Consider the following 19,107-nt stretch of genomic DNA (forward strand, 5'->3'; position numbering starts at 1 on the left):
TCCTAACTCTTTCTATAGGGACATCAGATGCAGTTCCAGAGACTTAAAGTAGAAGATGCACTTTCGTATCTTGACCAGGTGAAGTACAAGTTTGGTAACCAACCCCAGGTCTACAATGATTTTTTGGATATTATGAAGGAATTTAAATCGCAAAGGTAATTTGATATTAATGTTTAAATGAAGCAATTAATAAAAAATTTTAAATCATTCTTTGATATGTTAGAGATGGCATGTAACAATTAAAAGCAATTTTAATACATTAATTATCTCTTTCTAGCATTGACACACCAGGTGTAATACAGCGTGTATCTAATTTATTCCGTGGGCACCCTGAACTCATTGTGGGATTCAACACCTTTCTTCCCCCAGGCTATCGTATAGAAGTGCAGCCTAATGAACAGGTACAGGTCTCAATCCCTGGAACCAATGTGGCTGGGGGTCAGGGGCCGACTTCTTTAACCATCCACCCCACAGGACCACCTAGTACCAATGTTCATCCTGTACCCCAAAGTAATCATACAGGAAGAGCTGCCTCACCTCATGCATCCCCTGTGGCTAAGGTAAGTGATTTATAAACTTTTAATTGTTTTTGAAAATTTTAAGTATGACTCTGTAGTTACCTGAATGGTTTTTTTATTAGCCTCCACCTGTAACCAATAGCCAGTCTCATACCAACTCTCAAAATCAGCATCCCCATCATCAAAATTCTCCTCCTCAGACACAGTCAGGCGCCGGTGCGACACCTGCAACTGGAAACAGTACTACTACTGCCCCTCCACCAGCTAGCCAACCTGTTGAATTCAATCATGCTATTAACTATGTAAACAAAATAAAGGTGAGCATTAAACTAATTTTGTATCTATTCACTTTCAAAAATTAGTTCATGTATTGAAAAACTCCACTTTTTCGATTTCCTGATACTTGTTAAGCATGCTTTATTTTTCCTACCTACCTTGTATTTCTATCAATTTTACTATTTTATATTCATAAATATATCTGAAACAAAAATAAATTGCAAATTTTCCTACTAATGTTTCTTTTGAAATTATTTTATATTTATTTGTATATCTTGAAATAGAATTTAAAATCAAGAATGTGTGTAATTATTTTACTGTGGACTACTTGAAGCATATTGCTTTCTGACTTCTGTAGATGCATGCTGCACAAATTATTCTATTTGAATGAATTTGAACTGCTAATTTTCAAGTGCTATTTGGTAGTTGGAAATTTAATAATATTTACTTTGGTGTTTTATTTTATTTCTAGAATCGTTTTCAAGGTCAACCAGAAATATATAAACAGTTTCTAGAGATATTGCATACATATCAAAAAGAGCAGCGAAATTTAAAAGATGTAAGTTTCTATTCGTATTAGAATTTTATTTGAGTATATATATATATATATATATATATATATATAATAGTCTCTTGCTGATATTTGTGGTAATTAAGAGGATTTTTTAAGCAATCTGATTTGATATTTATGGTAATTTTATCAGTTACCAAATTTTTTTTATGTAATAAAAATAATCATTATGTTTTAAAAAAAAATACTTTTCATCTTAGACAGCCACCTGGTTTGCTGGAATTTTGGTGGTATTCCATTCCGTCAAATGTCTTGTGCACAACTTGAAGGTTCTTGATTTCTATGGGGGGGGGATGCTTTTTTTAGCATTTAATTGTGATATGTATTAAAGCCATGTGTAGATTTGCAATGAAATAAAATTCCAGGATGTATTACTATTAAAAATGTATCCGTCAACGACATTTAGCTTCTAATTTGCAATGACATCACCTTTCTTCACTCATCATATAAAATATGCAGATATTAAACATATTCTTATGCTTTTTACAATGACATAAAATTATTCAACTAGAATATCTGAAACAATGAGATGGGCATGTTTCACTGCTACTCTACTTATTTCTGCTGTGAAATAAATTGAGGAAATAATTTTGCAAAGAAATATTTAATATTGCCAAAATTTAGATTTAAAAAAAAATAAACCTCAATTTTATGGTAATATTTTCAAAGTTATGGAAAATTGCTAAAAAAAAAAACTTTTGTAATTTTAAATTAGTTAAAATGTCAACAACAAGAAAAAAAGATTGTGATTGCATTCCCCTCCCTTAAAAAATAATTTTGTTGAATTTTATTGATCTTCAAACAATCTGGTCTGTAAAACACTAACACACCTACACATTCTGTTTTCGTAGTAGAGATATATAAATCTTTAAATCATAATTCTTTATGTTAAATCTTAGAAACATCACTTTTTTTTTTTTTTTTTTGATATAAAAAATGTATGACTATTAATGGAGGTAATTTATTTTTGTACTATAATATTCTCTTTAAAAACTTACGCTTGATTAAAAATCTCGGCTTTAAAGTTGCCATAGGTTTGATATAAAAATTTAACACTGTATAGAATCATTGTAAGTATTAATCACAAATTTTTTCTTCATGACCAAAAATCGCCATTGGTTCGGATTAAAGATTCCAACTTTCTGTAGAAAATATTATTTAGAAATGCTAAATATACATTATGTTCTTTATAATTGTAAGATTTATTTATTGTTGAAAGATAAAAACAGATCTTTTAACTAAATATTTTATCTAAAAATTTTCTTTATTTTAATTAGTGAATTTATAAATTAATATGCATGATTTCGATTGTTTAACATTTATTTGTAGATTATTTAAATTAGAAAGTTGATCTTGTTGTTAATGATTTTACTATCCAAAGTCTAGTATTTATAAAGTAACATTTTTTTGTTTTTTGGTCAATTCAAGAAATTTTAATTTTTAAATTAGAATGGTGGAGAAGAAAAAATCGTGAAAATATAATTCTGTTGGGTCACTTTGTGTGTGGGCGGTGTGTGTGAAGATGTATGCCTTTAAAAAGTCAGCATTCAGATTTTTTTTTTTTTTCTGGTTTTTTCATCTTATCAATGAATTGACCTGTATGCTTACTTGTATTCAGTATGCAAGTTAATCCTTCATTTATTGCTTTTTCTTATTTTATGTTATTTAATTTTTTTAGGGTGTAAACACCGCTAACAAACCCTTAACAGAAGCAGAAGTTTATGATCAAGTTGCAAAATTGTTTCAAAATCAGGAGGATCTTCTTCAAGAATTTGGTCAGTTCCTACCTGATGCAAATGGTGCATCTCTCATGGGTCTAGTATGTAATTTTTTTGTTTATCATTGGTATGACTGTCTTGGCATTTATCAAAATTCTATGTTAGCATAGTTTGGAAATGTTATGGCAATTTTTTAACAATGTTTAATGTTTTTGATGATCCAGTTTCATCAGCAATTTAGCCACAACTGAATTCTTAGTAATTGGATTTTGAAAATAGCTATTGAAAAGAAAATATAGCATATTAATTCCTTTTTTATCATGTATTATCCTTTACCAAAGGACATTGTCCATCTAGGGCAATCAACTTATAAAAAAATCTTCAGTATTTATACAATTTTAGAATAATATGTAGAAGATATATAATTTAAATCTGTATAATTTTTTTAAAATGAAAATAATTCCAAAATTAACACAAGCATTAAAGAAAAATTAAACTAAGTGTGTGTGTGTGTGTAATACCAAATTATTACAATTTAAAATATTGTATAAAAATAAAACACCTTTATATTTTGGGTGAATATGTACAAAATATTTAGCAGTGTCTTTTTTGTTTTCTACATAAAAAGATGTAGCATGTTTCCTGCATAGTGCCGTATTTTTCATTCACAGAAATATGAGATATTGCTCAGTAGGTGGTGTCCCTGTATGAGGACACCTTCATGATGGCTTGTTTAATACTCACATGAATGCATTTCAATCTTAAACAAAATTATTGATTAATATTTGAAGGATATTGGGAGAATAACATTGATTTATATTTTTGAATTGTAACATGCAAGAACTACATAGATTTAATTCCATTAAGAAAGCTATATTCCTTATTTATAATTTCGAAAGAAGAGATGCTATTTTTCCAATAATTTTTTAGTTTCAAGATAGAAAGTTTTTGAAGAATTTTAAAGTTGAGGTCCTTTTTTGTCGCTGACATATCAGAAGAGGTTAAGATTGCTGTGTTTATAGTTCTCAAATATTATTTGGCTTTTTATGAACTTTTCTTTAAAAAAATTAGTATAACGAAAAAGATAATCAATTTATCCCACTTTTTTAAAGAAAAAAGATAGTTCTAGTTTAATTTATAAAAGATAGTTTTGGGCAAAATTTTTAAATTTAATAAACAAATGCATTGCTCCATTTTATAATACTATATTTAATTTTTTTATGAGATATATCTTTGACATTGGATCAAGTTTCGATTTCATTCTTTTCTACCTTAAATTGTAATTAAATGTTACAATTGAAGTTACTGAATGTTTTGTTGATTTCTAGGCTCCTCAGAAGCCTGCCAATAGTGAACACAATGCAGTTGTTAAGAAGCCATCTCTTCCTGTGAAGCCTCCTGTCCCTCCTAACAATCAGAGCAAACAAATTCAAGGTGTCAAGCGTCCTGCTACCTCTGTACCCTCTCCTCCTATAAAGGTAATGCTTCTTTTTTTTTCAACAACAAACTTGGAATGTTTTCAGTTGTGACTTTAAATAAATGTGAGGACACTCATATCTTATTCTTAAAGATGGAGATTGAAATAAATTTAGATTTTTAGAGAAATTTTTCCTTAAGAATATTACTTAAAAATTGGTTATAAATATTTGAAGGAATATTGCAGTTCACTTCATAATTTTTGAAAATCTTATTGTAATATGCTTCTAAATTGTGTCAACTATTTGACCAAAGGAACAGGAATGGATTTCAAAAATTTTTGGATTCACGAAAGCTGTTTACGGAATAAAAAGAATTGGAGTTACTAATTAGAGCTATGGATTATTATAACTTTTAGTGAGGACCAAGAGGCTTTGTTTTAATTATCTTTTAGAATTTACATAGCTATTCTGGAATCTTGTGGCAATTTTATATCGCATTGAATTTTATTGAAGCAGCTTTTCTGGAAGTCATTTTTGTAGTTCTACATTTTTAAAGTTTAAAAATCCATTAATTTATTTATTTAGCAAATGTTTAAATGCATAGCTACGTTTAATAACATAAGGGCCTTTAATGCAGAATTTTTTGTAAGTTAAATTAAAAGAAGCTATTCTGATATTGAGAATACTTTTTTTTTTTTTTTTTTTTTTTTAGAAATGAGTTTTAAAAAAAAAAAAAATTAATATGCTTCTTTTGAACTTTTAATAATAAAATATCATTTTTCTTATTTTCTATGTGTTGGTATGTGCTTATTTCCTTGGGAGATTTAAAACAAATCATCTATTTCTTTAAATCTTTATTGCTGAAGAAAATTTCTACTATCTATATGTTCTAAAAGATCATTGCTGAATTTTTCATTTATTTTTGTCCTTAACTATTTTATAGAAACCTAAAATGACCAGTTTAAAAGATGTTACTTTGACTGAAGCTGGTAAATATGGATCTCTAAATGAATATGCATTTTTTGATAAGGTGAGTATTGTTTAGTATTTTATAAGCAATTTCATAGAAAATAATATTTAGTACTCTAATATGGAATTAAAAATTGGTATTGAATTTATAATTGATATATTATTTACAGAATGTCTCTGACATCTGAAATTGACAATATGTAAACTTAACTACAATTACAGTCGAAAGATGTATAGACATTTTAAATCAGTGATCGGTGACTTAAAAGTAGTAAAGTTTTATAAAATAGAATGTTTTATTATTAGTATTTAAAACTCAACTGCTGAAATATACCAGCTATATTACTTCATTTGTCATTGTATAGCCTATTCTGTTTATTAATTTTTCCATGACAGAAATTATGAATCTTGAAAAAAATGGTTTTTAGAATAAAAATTCAAAAAAAAAAAAAAATTGTTACCCGAATTTTTTTTTATTATTTAAATATTTGTAAATAATAGTTTGTATTTACATATTTTATTCTAAATTAACTATGAACATTGTCTTAAGGCATTTTGCTATGGAGAATTGTATTACTTAGTTCTAGAATGTTCAAACTTTAAAAAATCTTAGACTTGATTGTGTTTAAGATGTCAGGCTATAATTTTTTTTTTTTCAAGCCTGATTATATATTTTAAAAATTTCTCAATCTAATTTGAAATTATTTTTGATGGTCTTGAAAGATCTGTACTGTAATGCGAAACCAGTAATTATCATTATGTTTCTGTCAAATTTTCTGTATGTTCCATTATTTCTGTTTTCATTTAACTGTGATTGATACAGTCAGGTTTAGGATATATAAGAACAAAATATTAAATAGATATTTGGGCATGAATTGAACTATGGTACTGAAAGTAGACTTATGTATTTGTTTTCCTGTAGAGAGCTGTTTTCTTATCTCTGCTGTATAATTTTTTCTATCGCCATTTTTCTTTTTAGGTTCGAAAAGCTTTAAAGAGTCAGGAAGTTTATGATAATTTCTTGAGATGTTTGATCATTTATAATCAGGAGCTCATCTCTAGGACAGATTTAGTTTTAGTTGTTACTCCCTTCCTTCAGTAAGTTTTTTTTAGCTATAATGTTTCTACTAGATTTTTCAAATTCAATTTACTTTGTACTATAAGTTTTCAGAACATTTATTAATTTTTTTTATATTATATCTTTTATGTATTCAATTTTTTAATAATAATGAAATAACTCCATATTTGCATCAAGCCCAAATTTATATAATATGCACATTTGTTGTTGTAGGCATGAAATAGAATGCATTTGTGTAGGAATTGAAAATTTTATGGGTTTAGAAATTTCAATTCAATAATTGATCTTTTATCTATTTAAGTTCATCTTTTAAAAGTAATAACATTTTTTACTAAGTGATGTTCAAATACTTGTAATAATTTGCAATTACTAATTTTTCATCTCATAACAATTGATTGGAGATGTTGTTATTCCTTAAAATTAGAATGATGAGTATGAAATTTTCAGTTAAAAAATTTTGGAATTTTTTTGTCTTTACTGAAAATATTAACATCAGTAATGTGCCAAAGTTCATTGCCAGAATAGTTTTACAACTCCAATACAAATTTTGTTAGAAATTATCAAATTTATTAGTCTTTATTTTCTACTTAATTTTTCCCCCTTTAATTCTAGCATATCTAAATTGCTTGGAGCTAGATTTCAGTAATCATTTTTTATATTGTAGGAAATATTCTGATCTCTTCAAATGGTTCAAAGAATTTGTTGGTTATAAAGAAACAAACAACGTTGATATAGTTCCTAAAAAGGTAGAAACTCAAGAGCGTGAGAGAGTGGGTGATTTTGCGACAGAAATAGGTAAGGTTCAATCTATTATATGTCTCATATCTAAAATAGGATGAAAACTCATTTAATTTTAATAAATATTAATATGCTGCATTGAATAAACTAATATGTTTATTAATGTATAATATTTAGTCGTAAAAATAATTTTGATTGCAATGTGCTTTCGTTAGGATTGACATTTAAATTTTAAAAGCTAACAAAAATGACAGGCATCATGTTAATTCGTGAATGCCTTTGGACAACATATGATAATTCTTAGGAACAAGTTAGTGTGAATTTTGATGTGTCCAACAAGCAGCATCTGCATTCTTGCTTCTCAGTTTATTATAACTTCATCAATAAATGCCTGAATGAAGATAAAAACTAAAGAGACTGTTATTAAGACATATTTTTATAGAAGAATGAAAAACAAAGTTTACCGTTACAAGAAGAGAAATGCTAAGTATTGGAATGGCTATAAAAAGGTATTGCTGACTTGGATTAAATCGAGGAAGAAACTGGCATATAATACATTTTCTTTTAAATTTTTCAGCTTCAAGCATCAATGTTGTTGTAAGAATAATTCCTACTAATTTTATTTAAGTGAAAGGTCTTGTGTTCATTTCTATTCAATATGGTATTCATGGCAATGGGAAGTGTTTTTTTATGATATTTAGACTATTCAGGTTTTTAAGAAAATTGAATTTATGCTTAATGTAAATGAAACGGCATAAGCACAGTCATTTTCACACTAGTAATGAACAGCATTCTATTAATTATTAAAATTTAAAAAAAACCATTATTGTTACTTTAAAAAACAAAATTCTTTTTAGATTATGCATCCTGTGTGAAATATGGTGCCAGTTATCGGGCGGTACCAAGGAATTATGTGCAACCTAAATGCAGTGGGCGTACAGCTTTGTGTAGAGAGGTATGCTCAGTTTCATTTTGCCCTTTCATCATTTTTTTAAGTATTTAATCAATATTTTCAAGTTACCCAATTCTAAAATTAAGGATTGCAGTGAAATTCTTATTGTAATTTCTGATATAGTTGATGTATTTCTTGGGAGATGGTAATATTTCAAACAATTTTAACTATGCATTTTTAATGTCCCCAAATCTTCTACTGAAGTAAAGTGTTCATGAAATTGCTAGTAACACATGGGTATGTTGATTGATTTTACAGTGTTGTTAATCAGACGTATTCATTCATTTATGTCAACGTAAAATCCACATTTATTTTGTCTTTGCAGTATCTCCCATTTCTGAATTGTGTGATTCTCGCATATTTTGAAAATTGAATATATAATGTATAATTCAGGAAAAATACTGCCAAAATTAAATACTTAAATAGAAATATGTATTTTGATCCAATCTCTGTCTGTTACCATCATAATTGCCGTAGTTGGCTCATGGTGCATAGGCAGTTTGAGAATTTCCAGCGAATTAAATTTTTGAAGTTTTTATTGTGCCTAATTTTATATTTCAATAGATTTGAGAAATGTATTGCATGTGTTAGGTAAATACATTTTAATATGGATACTTTTATTAGTGCATAACAATACTTTTGGTATTCTTTATCACAGGTTTTAAATGACACTTGGGTTTCTTTTCCATCATGGTCTGAAGATTCTACCTTTGTCAGCTCCAGAAAAACTCAATTTGAAGAGTATATTTACAGGTGTGAAGATGACAGATTTGAGGTAAAGTTTGTAATTTGATTGTAATGCTTTATTTAATTTATTAATGCATTTGTTTTGAATTTTCTTTTGTTAAAATTGTAATACTTTTTTTGCTATTAATATATTGAAATTACCATATTAATACAATTGATTCTTTTTCCCTAACTTTTTCAGTTGGATGTTGTATTAGAAACAAACATCTCAACTGTGAGAATCTTGGAAGCAGAAATGACTAAAATTAATCGCATGTCTGCAGAAGAAAAAGCCAGATATCGACTTGATGACACTTTGGGAGGAAGTTCAGCTGTGATTCAACAGCTTGCAATTAAAAGGTAATCCTTTTATAATATTGTAAAAATATTCATTCATGTGTGTGTGTGCATGGATGATATTTATTGCTTATGTATTAAGTTATTTTAAATGTTTATAGTCCAGTAGAAAATAAATAGTAAGCTTTAAAGCTAAAATATTATTTTATATATTAAAAGCTAAATATTAGTTAATGTTTTGTAGAAATTAAAATAATATTCAAAATGATTTAATTTTATTCAAAATATCTATTTGTTGACTAAATTAAGAATTATTGTTAAGTATTGTTTTGCTTATGAATTGGAAAAGTTAGCTAAATATTATGCTGTAGATTCATGGCAAATATTTAAAGTTGTTAAATTCACAAAGGATTTTTTTCCTATTTTCTGTGTTTGTTGATTTAGACCATTTTTGAAATAATTATATTCCTATTTGTAGGGTATATGGTGACAAGGCTCCTGACATAATTGAAGGTCTCAAAAAGAATCCTGCATCTTCAGTGCCTATTGTTTTAAAGAGGTAAATTTGAGTATTTTAACCTATTCAAAGAAGTAAAACTATTCCAATTCGACCTATGTTGCATTAATTTTACTTTTTTAATTTACTCTTTATTTTCCATGTTAAAATTTTCTTTGTGAAAAAATTGCATTGTTACTCTTGAAATGTAAGTTATATCTGTAATATATCTTAATCTATAAGTTATATCTACATAATTGAAGTGGTTTGTATCGTGATAGCAAGAATGTTATTTTGTGATTTATTTCACCTAAGTCCTTAATTTTGCAAAAATTTAAATGAGGGAACATAAGGGAAGTGATTACCATGTGAATTTCTTTTAAAATTCTAGACAGTAATAATTTTTTGTATGAAAATATTAATATACTATTATTTCAAGTGATGATGCTTACTTCTCTTTGTTTTTTCCACTGACCAAAATTAAGGAATAGCGGTATTTGTTATTCTGTTGTAACTAGTACATGAGTGTTATTTACATATTTTCTCTTATACTGCATATACCAGCAGGGAAAACCAAGACAATCCTTTTATAAATAAAATTGATCAAATTTATCTTGTATGAATTTATTTGGATTTGAAATGTACAATTAAGGCTAAAAATGCTCTCAAAAAGGGATTTAAGCTTGAAAATTTGAAGTGTACTACTAATGAACACGAATTAGTTACTTAAAAGCTATTTTAAAACAATCGTTTTTTGTGATATATTTTGAAAAATTAATATTAAAACATAGTTACTAGATTATTCAAAACCAATCAAGTCTGTGACTGTTTGGAATGAATTAATATATATATATTTGCAGGTTAAAAGTGAAAGATGAAGAGTGGCGGAAGGCACAGAAAAGTTTCAACAAAATCTGGAGGGAACAAAATGAGAAATATTATCTTAAGTCCTTGGATCATCAGGGTATTAATTTCAAGCAAAATGATGTAAAGTTGCTTAGATCAAAAAGTATTCTGAGCGAAATTGAAACTCTTTATGAGGAGGTAAATCAATCTTGTCTATATCATTCATTTTATTTATTGGATGACTTATATTTTAACTTTATTATCTTTGAAATTTCCATTTTATTGGTTAAACAAATTTAATATGATTAATGTTTTAAATAAAGATAATATCCATTTGTATTGTATTTTTTAACATTTGGGTTTTGTTTTTAAGATTGCTAAATTGTTTCTGTATGGGCATATTTTTCATATAATACAGTTGAGCGAATCTGAAATATTTTGAAAAATAACTATTCCAATGTGTGATGCAAAAACAGGAGACATTTTATTTTTGAGTATTTAGGTTACATATTGGAAATATTGAAATTAATTATATACCAGATGAAAATATATTTTAAAAAAAAGAAAGAAAATGTCCTTTTGTATCCTCATTCATTTATATACTTGTTAATTTTAACTTCTTTGGGACATTAAATTTGTGTAGTTTACTGACATTCTCACCAATCCAATGCATCTGTTGAAAGATATTACATGGTGAGGAGTCTTCTTTCCTCTTGAAACCTAAATCTTTGCACTTTCATTATAAATTTGTGTGTGTTAACCATTCTCGTATTCATTACCTTAATGTAATTTTTCCTCCCAAACATATTATTTCTCACATGTCAAAAACTGTATCTTTGTGTAATTCAGGGATGAACTCTATAATCCGAGTATTCAGTTTCGTCTGTTGGATTAGATAGAGACTACTGTACTTTATTTAGTATGTAGAGACAAATCTGAAATAACTGAGTTTTTTTATTTTATTTACATGTGTTTTAAGCATTGATTGCATCACCAAAACAATCAGAATTTGTTTAATTTTAACTATGCAATAAATGAAGGTGAAGATTGTTTTTTGTAAAAACAAAGTCTGTGATTAGATACCCATGTGTTAGAGATTGCATACCTTATTTATCCTTTTTCTTTTCCTATATTCTTATACAAATATTCTTTTTGTGATTTAGCGCCATGAACAAGAAGATGGTCAGGCAGAAACAGGTCCGCATCTCAAATTCAATTATCATCATAAAGACATATACAAAGATGCTGCCAACCTTACCATCCATCATGTCAAGAGACAAACAGGTTCATTATATTTTTTATTTAATTTGAATGGTTTTTTTTTAAAACTAGTTTTGATACATTATTGTAAATTTAATAGGTATATTTCTTAGTACCTTAGCTTCCATAAAAAAAATAACAAAATTAAAATTCTGTATTTTATCAAAAAATTGAAAAAATAGAATCTTCACGTTTCAGTATTAGACAATGAAGAGGAATGTATCCTTAAATATTTATACAAATTTTGAAAATGATTTAAATTTCATTGCAATCATTAAATGTATTGTTACAATTTATTAAAATTTTTATCAATAATTAAATTCAATTTGTTGATTGTTTTTATATTTTAAATTGGTGTAAATTATTTTTTTTTTTTGGTATTTTTTAATAGAGAAAAATTACTCCTAAGTACACATTCTCACCATCATCTTAATTATATTTATGACAAATTTAAAATGTTTAGATCAAACGGTTTCCTTTTAAAATTAATGTTAAATGGGAATAGTTTCCTTTTGTAACTATTAAAAATGGTAATTATACAAAAAAAAAATTTATTTAGTTGAGAGTGAACCTAATCAATGAAAAAGTTGTTGTTAACAATGGCCTTTTTTTTCCAAGCAGTGTTATCATATTCATTATTCACGAGTTAGAACAACTTTTAATGTATAGTTGTTCACATTCAATGATTTTGAGTTGGGAAAAAGGTCATGGAACTAATATATTTAGTAACTGTAGGACAAGAAAAGGCTGCAAGTTTAGTCGGGGAATTTTTTTTCAGTTTCTATTGCCATCCTATAAAAATATGGATCGATACTATTTGTAATCAAAATTATTTTAAAATGTCTCTTGGAAACTATTGCTTTTCAATTTAAAAAACTAAATTTGGTTCTGAATGTCGTATATTTTTAAGTAACTTGGCATGCTATTAATAATTTTTTTTTCTTTTTATGTGCAGGCATCCATAAAGAAGATAAACAGAAAATCAAGCATCTAATGCGTCAGTTTTTCCCCGACTTTTTTTCTGTGCCTCGAGGAGACTTATCTGATGATGAATTAGATAAAGATGAGGGTAAGAAATAGTTTTATAAAATTTTCAAGGAAGTAAAATCTATCAATTTCCATATCTTAATATTATTTTTAAAAACTTATATAGCTTATAACAGATTTTTTCCACCAATTTAAAATGCATCTTGTTATGGATTTGACTTTTAAAGAATGAGAACGTTCAAATGTGTGTTTAGTAATTTTAATTCTATTGATTAGAAGTGTTTTGGAAAGTTCATTATCAACCATAAATAATATTTGACAATTCTTAAAAGAAGTTGCATTGAATACCTCTCGTGTTTGAATATTTTTTTCATATATTATAGTGCAGGGTGTTTTTTAGTATATCCACAGGTAAGATTTTATTTTATTTTTGCAGACATGGAAACTGAAGATGGAAATGAAAGTCCTAAGACCAGTGTGTATAGGGATCTTATGACTTTGAATCTTGCTTGTGCGAATAATTACAAGAAAGATGCTTTACGGAAAGAAAGTGAAAAGGCTAGCTTACAACACGATGACAAAGCTTATCCTCCTGATAATGATGAATATCCCTTGAATGATCCCTGTTCTGTAAGTGTTATCTTCAGTTTTTGATCATTTTGATAGTATTTTTGAAATTCAAAATTTGTTCATTCTAGTAATCTGGAATTAAAACTTCAAATAAGGTTATTTTAAAAATGCACCAAGTTCAGGAAAAATCAAGTTTAATTCTATAAGAAAATTAAAATATGGAAATAAATTATCCTTAATATCGGTTACAAAATTCTCAATTCTTTCTTAAGTCTTCTGAAAGTAGATTTTGTTAAAAAGAATTTTGAATAAGGGAATTGTTTTAATTGGGCTGTTGATATATGGAAGCATAAAAAACACAATTTGTATAATTATTTATTTGATTTTAAAACTTGAAAAATGCATTCTTACCGTGTAATCTTGCCTTTTTCAAATGTGTGAATAGTTTGGAAGTAAATAAATTTATTTATTATTTCATTATACTAAAGTTTTAAATTTTTCCCTTTTTTATATATATTTTTTAGACTGAGACTTATTCTGTCATCTTTGTAAATAACCATTGGTACATATTTTTTCGCCTTCATCAAATTCTCTGCCTGCGTTTGTGGAAATTATATGATCGAGCTAGAGTCCTAATTTTAGAGGAACTAAAAGATCAAGAAGAAAGAAAGAAATCTACTGCTCTTGCCTTAAGGCTCAAACCACGAAGTAAGCAACTTCTAAATGCTTGATTTGTATTCCTATTTTTTACACCAAAGATAAAATAATAAACTTCAACTTTTTCAATATTTGCATAAATTATGTGTTAATTTTGTATTTTGTAAATTTTTAATTAATGAAAAACAATTATGTAAAAAAATATATAAAATTCTTTATATAGAAATTGTCAATTAAAAATGGTCAATTGTCATATAAAACTTTAAAAAAAATTTACATGAAAAATTTCTTTATCAAAATTGAATTATTAAAACCTTTATTTTATTTTTTAATATCTAATTCAAAGAATTGTGTATAATAAGGAAATACCCTGTTCCCATTTAGTCAAAAGTGCATTAATTTTCATTTTAAATGAATTGTTTATGCATGTAACTGAAAGAATTTAAATATAAATTAGAAAATGTTGAGTCCAAGAATTATAACATTCTAGGTTCAACTGCTTTTTTCAAAATATATTGTTTTAATGAATGTCAACATACAATTATGATTCTTGATTATAAACATGATAAACAATATATAAGGATGAAAAATAAGATAAATATGGTTAAACTCCTTTCTGTTATTTGTTCAATCTGTGAAATCTTTTCAACGTGTACAATTTGTTTGTAGTGCATTGTTTTTATAAACTTTGAAGTGTGAACATCATGTTCTCATTCTTTTAAATATTAAATGTATGGGTATTTGTTTGGTTCATTTAGCAAATATTTCCTACATACAATATCAATCTGCTCTTTTATAGGTAACATTGATGTAGAGCTTTATTATCAAGCTTTCTTGGATATGGTAAAAAATGTGCTGGACGGTAATTTAGAAAGTAGTCAGTATGAAGACAGTCTGCGAGAAATGTTTGGTATCCATGCATACCTTGGTTTTACTCTAGATAAAGTTATTCAAAACATGGTTAGACAGGTAAGAAATTTGTGTGTATATATTTGTCATTAAGTAAATAAGCAGATGTTAAATATTATTGAGATTTTAAAATTATTTTGTGAAATGTTTTATTTGTAAGCTTAGTTATGAACAAAGCTATAAACTCTTTGTCTCATCTATAAAAAAAATTGTTTTTCAGAGCAATTCATATATTTAGATAATTTGTTTTCTTAAATCCTTAAATAATTTATTATTAATAATCTTTAAACACAGTGATGAAATGCAACAAGTAAATAAACAGGGTTTTGTAATATACCTTATTGTAGCTTCAGCACATGGTGGGAGACGAATCATGCTCTCAGTTCATGACTCTGTTTCTGGATGAATCTAAAAACAAGGGTAATGGAGGTCCATGTGCCACACAACATCTACGGCAGGCAGCTGAAAATGCTTATCAGAAGAAAGCAGAGCAAATGTGTGATGAGAACCTTTATAAAATTATCTTGGTGAGTATCAAGGTCACATTTTATAAACTTTTATATAAGCTATTATAAAAATTGTCTGGTTATGAAATGGTGTGATTTGGTCATTTTCTATCATATTATATTTCTGTAAGTATAAAATTGTCTTTTGCTAGAAATTATTTTTATGTATATCTAAAACATAGGGGTTTTTTTTTTTTTTTTTTTTTTTTTTTTACTTGCATGTTTTAAAATTGATATCAGAAATAAAATTATTCGCCCTTTGATTTTTTAAAAAAAAATTGTCAAAATATTGGATTACGTTCAGTAAAAGTTTATAGAGCAAAAAAATGAAAAGAAAGAAAGAAATTACAGTAGACTCCCAATTATCCGCGCCTGCCGCACAAAGTTTTTTTTTTTTTTTTTTTCCCAAAAGGTGCAGTTTTACAGTTATGCTTTTGTAATTAGATAATACATTACAGTATTAAAACAGTACATATGTATTAATTTTTCTGTGCATCCTTGACGCCTCTCGTAAATACGAAGCACTTTTCTGTTTTCATTAACAAAATGCATTTTAGGTTAGTTTTGAGTGATATACTAAAATATTAAGCGTTAGTTAAACATTTCCTGCTGTTTATTTTACGTTTTGTTGTACATAAAACGATTTTTCAAAGTTGTAATGACTGTTTTCTTTTTTGCTATACCCGTTTTTAGCTTTTTTCGGATTATCCGCGATTTTTGTTATCCGCGGCGGCCGCGCCACCCAATTCCGCGGATAATCGGGAGTGTACTGTACTTTTTGTATTGTACAAACTGTTAAAGTTAGTAATTAATATGAATCAGTTGAGTATTGATTCTCTGTTCACCAAAAAGGCCATAACTACTAGGTTTTGTCTACCATAAGGAATCGGAGTTTTAAGTTGGATATTGTCTAAAAGCATCAATTCTATTTAAAAATTAAGATTAAACTTAAGGTCATTTCTTTATTTTAAAGTTTGAAATATTTTATATTTTGTTATTACATAATATATATATTAATTTGATAGTTAAGATTTAAATTAATATTTTAATAATTAATGCTTATATTATTAGCAAATAGCCTCATCTTTAGGCTTTGGAATGTTATAAAAAATAAAGGATTTAAAAAAAAAAAAAAAAAAAAAAAACTTTTGGTTTATAAAGAGGTTTCTGTTAGTTTGAAAAATTATCTAAATGCTCTGCAAAAGAATAAATAAATAAAAAATCATATTTTTTTATGAATAATGCATATTATGACAAAAAAGTAATGAGACTTTTTGATCTTAAAAAATTCAGATATGAATTACAAGTGTCCCCCCCCATAAAAATTTGAGTATTACTTATTTAATTCGCAGCATTCTGCACGGAAGTAAGCATGACAAAAGATGTAATTTTCATTCTTGTTTTTATTTAAATGAAAGCATTTCTAATGTTTTTGTGTTATTTACCCATTTTTACCATTAAAGAATATTTTTGTATTCTTTTTAATTTTTATGTCCATATTTCTATTTCTAGTTCAAAGAACGAGGCAGGATAACTTTTGAACTGCTAGACACAGATTCTGATACTTCTGAAGATCAAGGTACTAGCAATAAGTGGCATGCTTTTGTGAGAAAATATACGGGTGAAGAATCCTTGGCAAATTTAGTCAAAGAACAGCTTACTAAAAATCCTATATTCCTTCCCAGGTAAAGTTCTGCTGTAAAATTGTCTTCATTGAATATTATAATTTTGATTTTAAGAGTTAATTACTTTTTTTCCCTTGAAATATATAACTGAGATAATTGAAAAATATTATAAATACAGATTAAATTATGTCCTCCATAATTTAATGTAAAATACATCTAGAAAAGGAGAGTCTCGTCCGTTTTAAACATAAACACATTAATTTTAACTTCATTCAAATAAATTTTTGATATTAAATGTTTGTTATTAACATCTTTTTTTAATGTATGTTTATTTTTCTGAGTGCTTTTTTCATTATTTATTTACCATTCACCTTTTCTCATTCTTCTCTTTTATGTTATTTGCATGTTCTGCAAGTTGACTGTTGGTGCGTTAACTAGCTAATTGAATTAAATACAATTTAAGGAATAATTCTGTGTAGTTTCATTGAACAATTTTATGAGACCAGTACGTATTTCTGTAATTGTTACAAAAAATTTCTTATTTCCAGGCAAATCCACAATTGGTGGTCTCATGCGAAAAGCCAGAGTGAGGAGAATCCACGAGAGGATCTAGATGAATCGCAGATTGACATGTCTCGTCTTGAAGATGGAGGTGCCGGTGATGCAGTGCGGGGTTTAGTTGGTCTTAATGCTAAGTACCGGATGAGTAAGATGGCAGAGACACAAGGATCTGTGTGTCGCTTTAATGTGAATTCCTATAAGATGATGTGGATAATGGATAGTGAGAATTGCCTGTATAAGAAAAAATGTCTCACAAAAGCTCAGCAGGTTAGTACTGTTAAATCTTCTTACCATTAAATCAAATTTGTATTGAAACATGGCTGCACTTTAAATAAAGTATAAAGAATATTTATTTTATCACTTTATCTGCCTTTTAAGTCTGAATTTCATGTATTGAAGGAGAAGAGTATATTTATTTTCATTTTAGAATCTTATTTGTAGATAAAAATAATATTTCACTTTGATTAAAAGTAAAATTCTTTGGCGACTCGATTTTTTTTTATGACGATGATGAAGAATTAAATAGTATATAACTAACATTTTTCTGTACAGCAATCTTGTTCTAAAAAAATTGTCTATCTTAATTATTTTATACATTTGATATACCATTTAATAAATAACTTTAAATTTTAGTAAGAATTTTAATTGGTTTTGTTGCAAATTGTGTAAACTTTTGTTGTATTTAAAATTGTTATTCATCCAACTATTTAGCTAGTTTCTGTATGTTAATCACACTTAATTCAAAATTGCAACAATATTTACTCATTTTTAATATATTACTGAGAGCCTATATATAGTTTACCCCCCCCCCCTATTGAAATCTCATTACTCTTTTATGTGCATAAGTTATATTAAGATAATTTTTTTTTAATCCTCTTCCTTAACCTTTGAAGTTTGAAATCCAACAAAAAAAAAAAATGTAGATTGTTTATTTAGACGTAAAAGGGGAGTGTGCAAGTAAAATTTCATGAAAATTATGTCCATCATTTTGATTTTGTGAGTGTTCCATCAGCTGGGACCCAGCACCCCTAGATCTCTCAAAAATGCAACTAAACAAGCATTGCAGTGCATGTGAAAGGAAACTCTCTATTCTATATTTGTGTAACAAATTTACTATAATCCAGAATGTTCCTCAGAATAAGGAGGCATACTCAAATTCACTATTTGAAAATATTTCTTGTAGGATATTGAGTATTGAGGGACTTACTTTTCTGCGTTCATTTCCAGTGCAATTAAATCGTTATAAAAAATAGCTAATAACTAGTTATATATACAATAAAGAATTGTGTAGAATATATACAGAGAGAACTACTAATAAAAATAACCCCATAGGACTTAGGACACCCAAGAGTATTAGTCATTCATTTCTGAAAATTTGAACCCTTCTTTCTCTATAATCCTGCTACATAACAGGATGGGTGCAATGTTC

General features: G+C 27.2%; 1 protein-coding gene across 6 annotated transcripts in view; it reads left to right on the top strand.

The window, feature by feature from the left end:
* The window catches only part of LOC129980859 (paired amphipathic helix protein Sin3b-like), a 36,525-nt gene that overhangs the window by 15,373 nt on the left and 2,045 nt on the right, over positions 1–19,107 (top strand). For all 6 annotated transcript variants that reach the window (XM_056091295.1, XM_056091297.1, XM_056091299.1 and 3 more), the window contains 22 exons: positions 19–155; positions 278–560; positions 641–835; positions 1,267–1,353; positions 3,044–3,184; positions 4,412–4,561; positions 5,445–5,531; positions 6,450–6,568; positions 7,213–7,343; positions 8,144–8,241; positions 8,897–9,013; positions 9,167–9,324; positions 9,740–9,820; positions 10,618–10,801; positions 11,767–11,887; positions 12,819–12,932; positions 13,287–13,480; positions 13,945–14,128; positions 14,877–15,046; positions 15,334–15,513; positions 17,005–17,177; positions 17,666–17,945. In XM_056091295.1, the coding sequence (XP_055947270.1) occupies positions 19–155; positions 278–560; positions 641–835; positions 1,267–1,353; positions 3,044–3,184; positions 4,412–4,561; positions 5,445–5,531; positions 6,450–6,568; positions 7,213–7,343; positions 8,144–8,241; positions 8,897–9,013; positions 9,167–9,324; positions 9,740–9,820; positions 10,618–10,801; positions 11,767–11,887; positions 12,819–12,932; positions 13,287–13,480; positions 13,945–14,128; positions 14,877–15,046; positions 15,334–15,513; positions 17,005–17,177; positions 17,666–17,945 (3,384 nt within the window). The remainder of the gene's footprint in view (positions 1–18; positions 156–277; positions 561–640; positions 836–1,266; positions 1,354–3,043; positions 3,185–4,411; positions 4,562–5,444; positions 5,532–6,449; positions 6,569–7,212; positions 7,344–8,143; positions 8,242–8,896; positions 9,014–9,166; positions 9,325–9,739; positions 9,821–10,617; positions 10,802–11,766; positions 11,888–12,818; positions 12,933–13,286; positions 13,481–13,944; positions 14,129–14,876; positions 15,047–15,333; positions 15,514–17,004; positions 17,178–17,665; positions 17,946–19,107) is intronic.

This window comes from Argiope bruennichi, chromosome 8 (genome assembly GCF_947563725.1).
Source record: "Argiope bruennichi chromosome 8, qqArgBrue1.1, whole genome shotgun sequence".
In the NCBI taxonomy this organism is placed as follows: domain Eukaryota; kingdom Metazoa; phylum Arthropoda; class Arachnida; order Araneae; family Araneidae; genus Argiope; species Argiope bruennichi.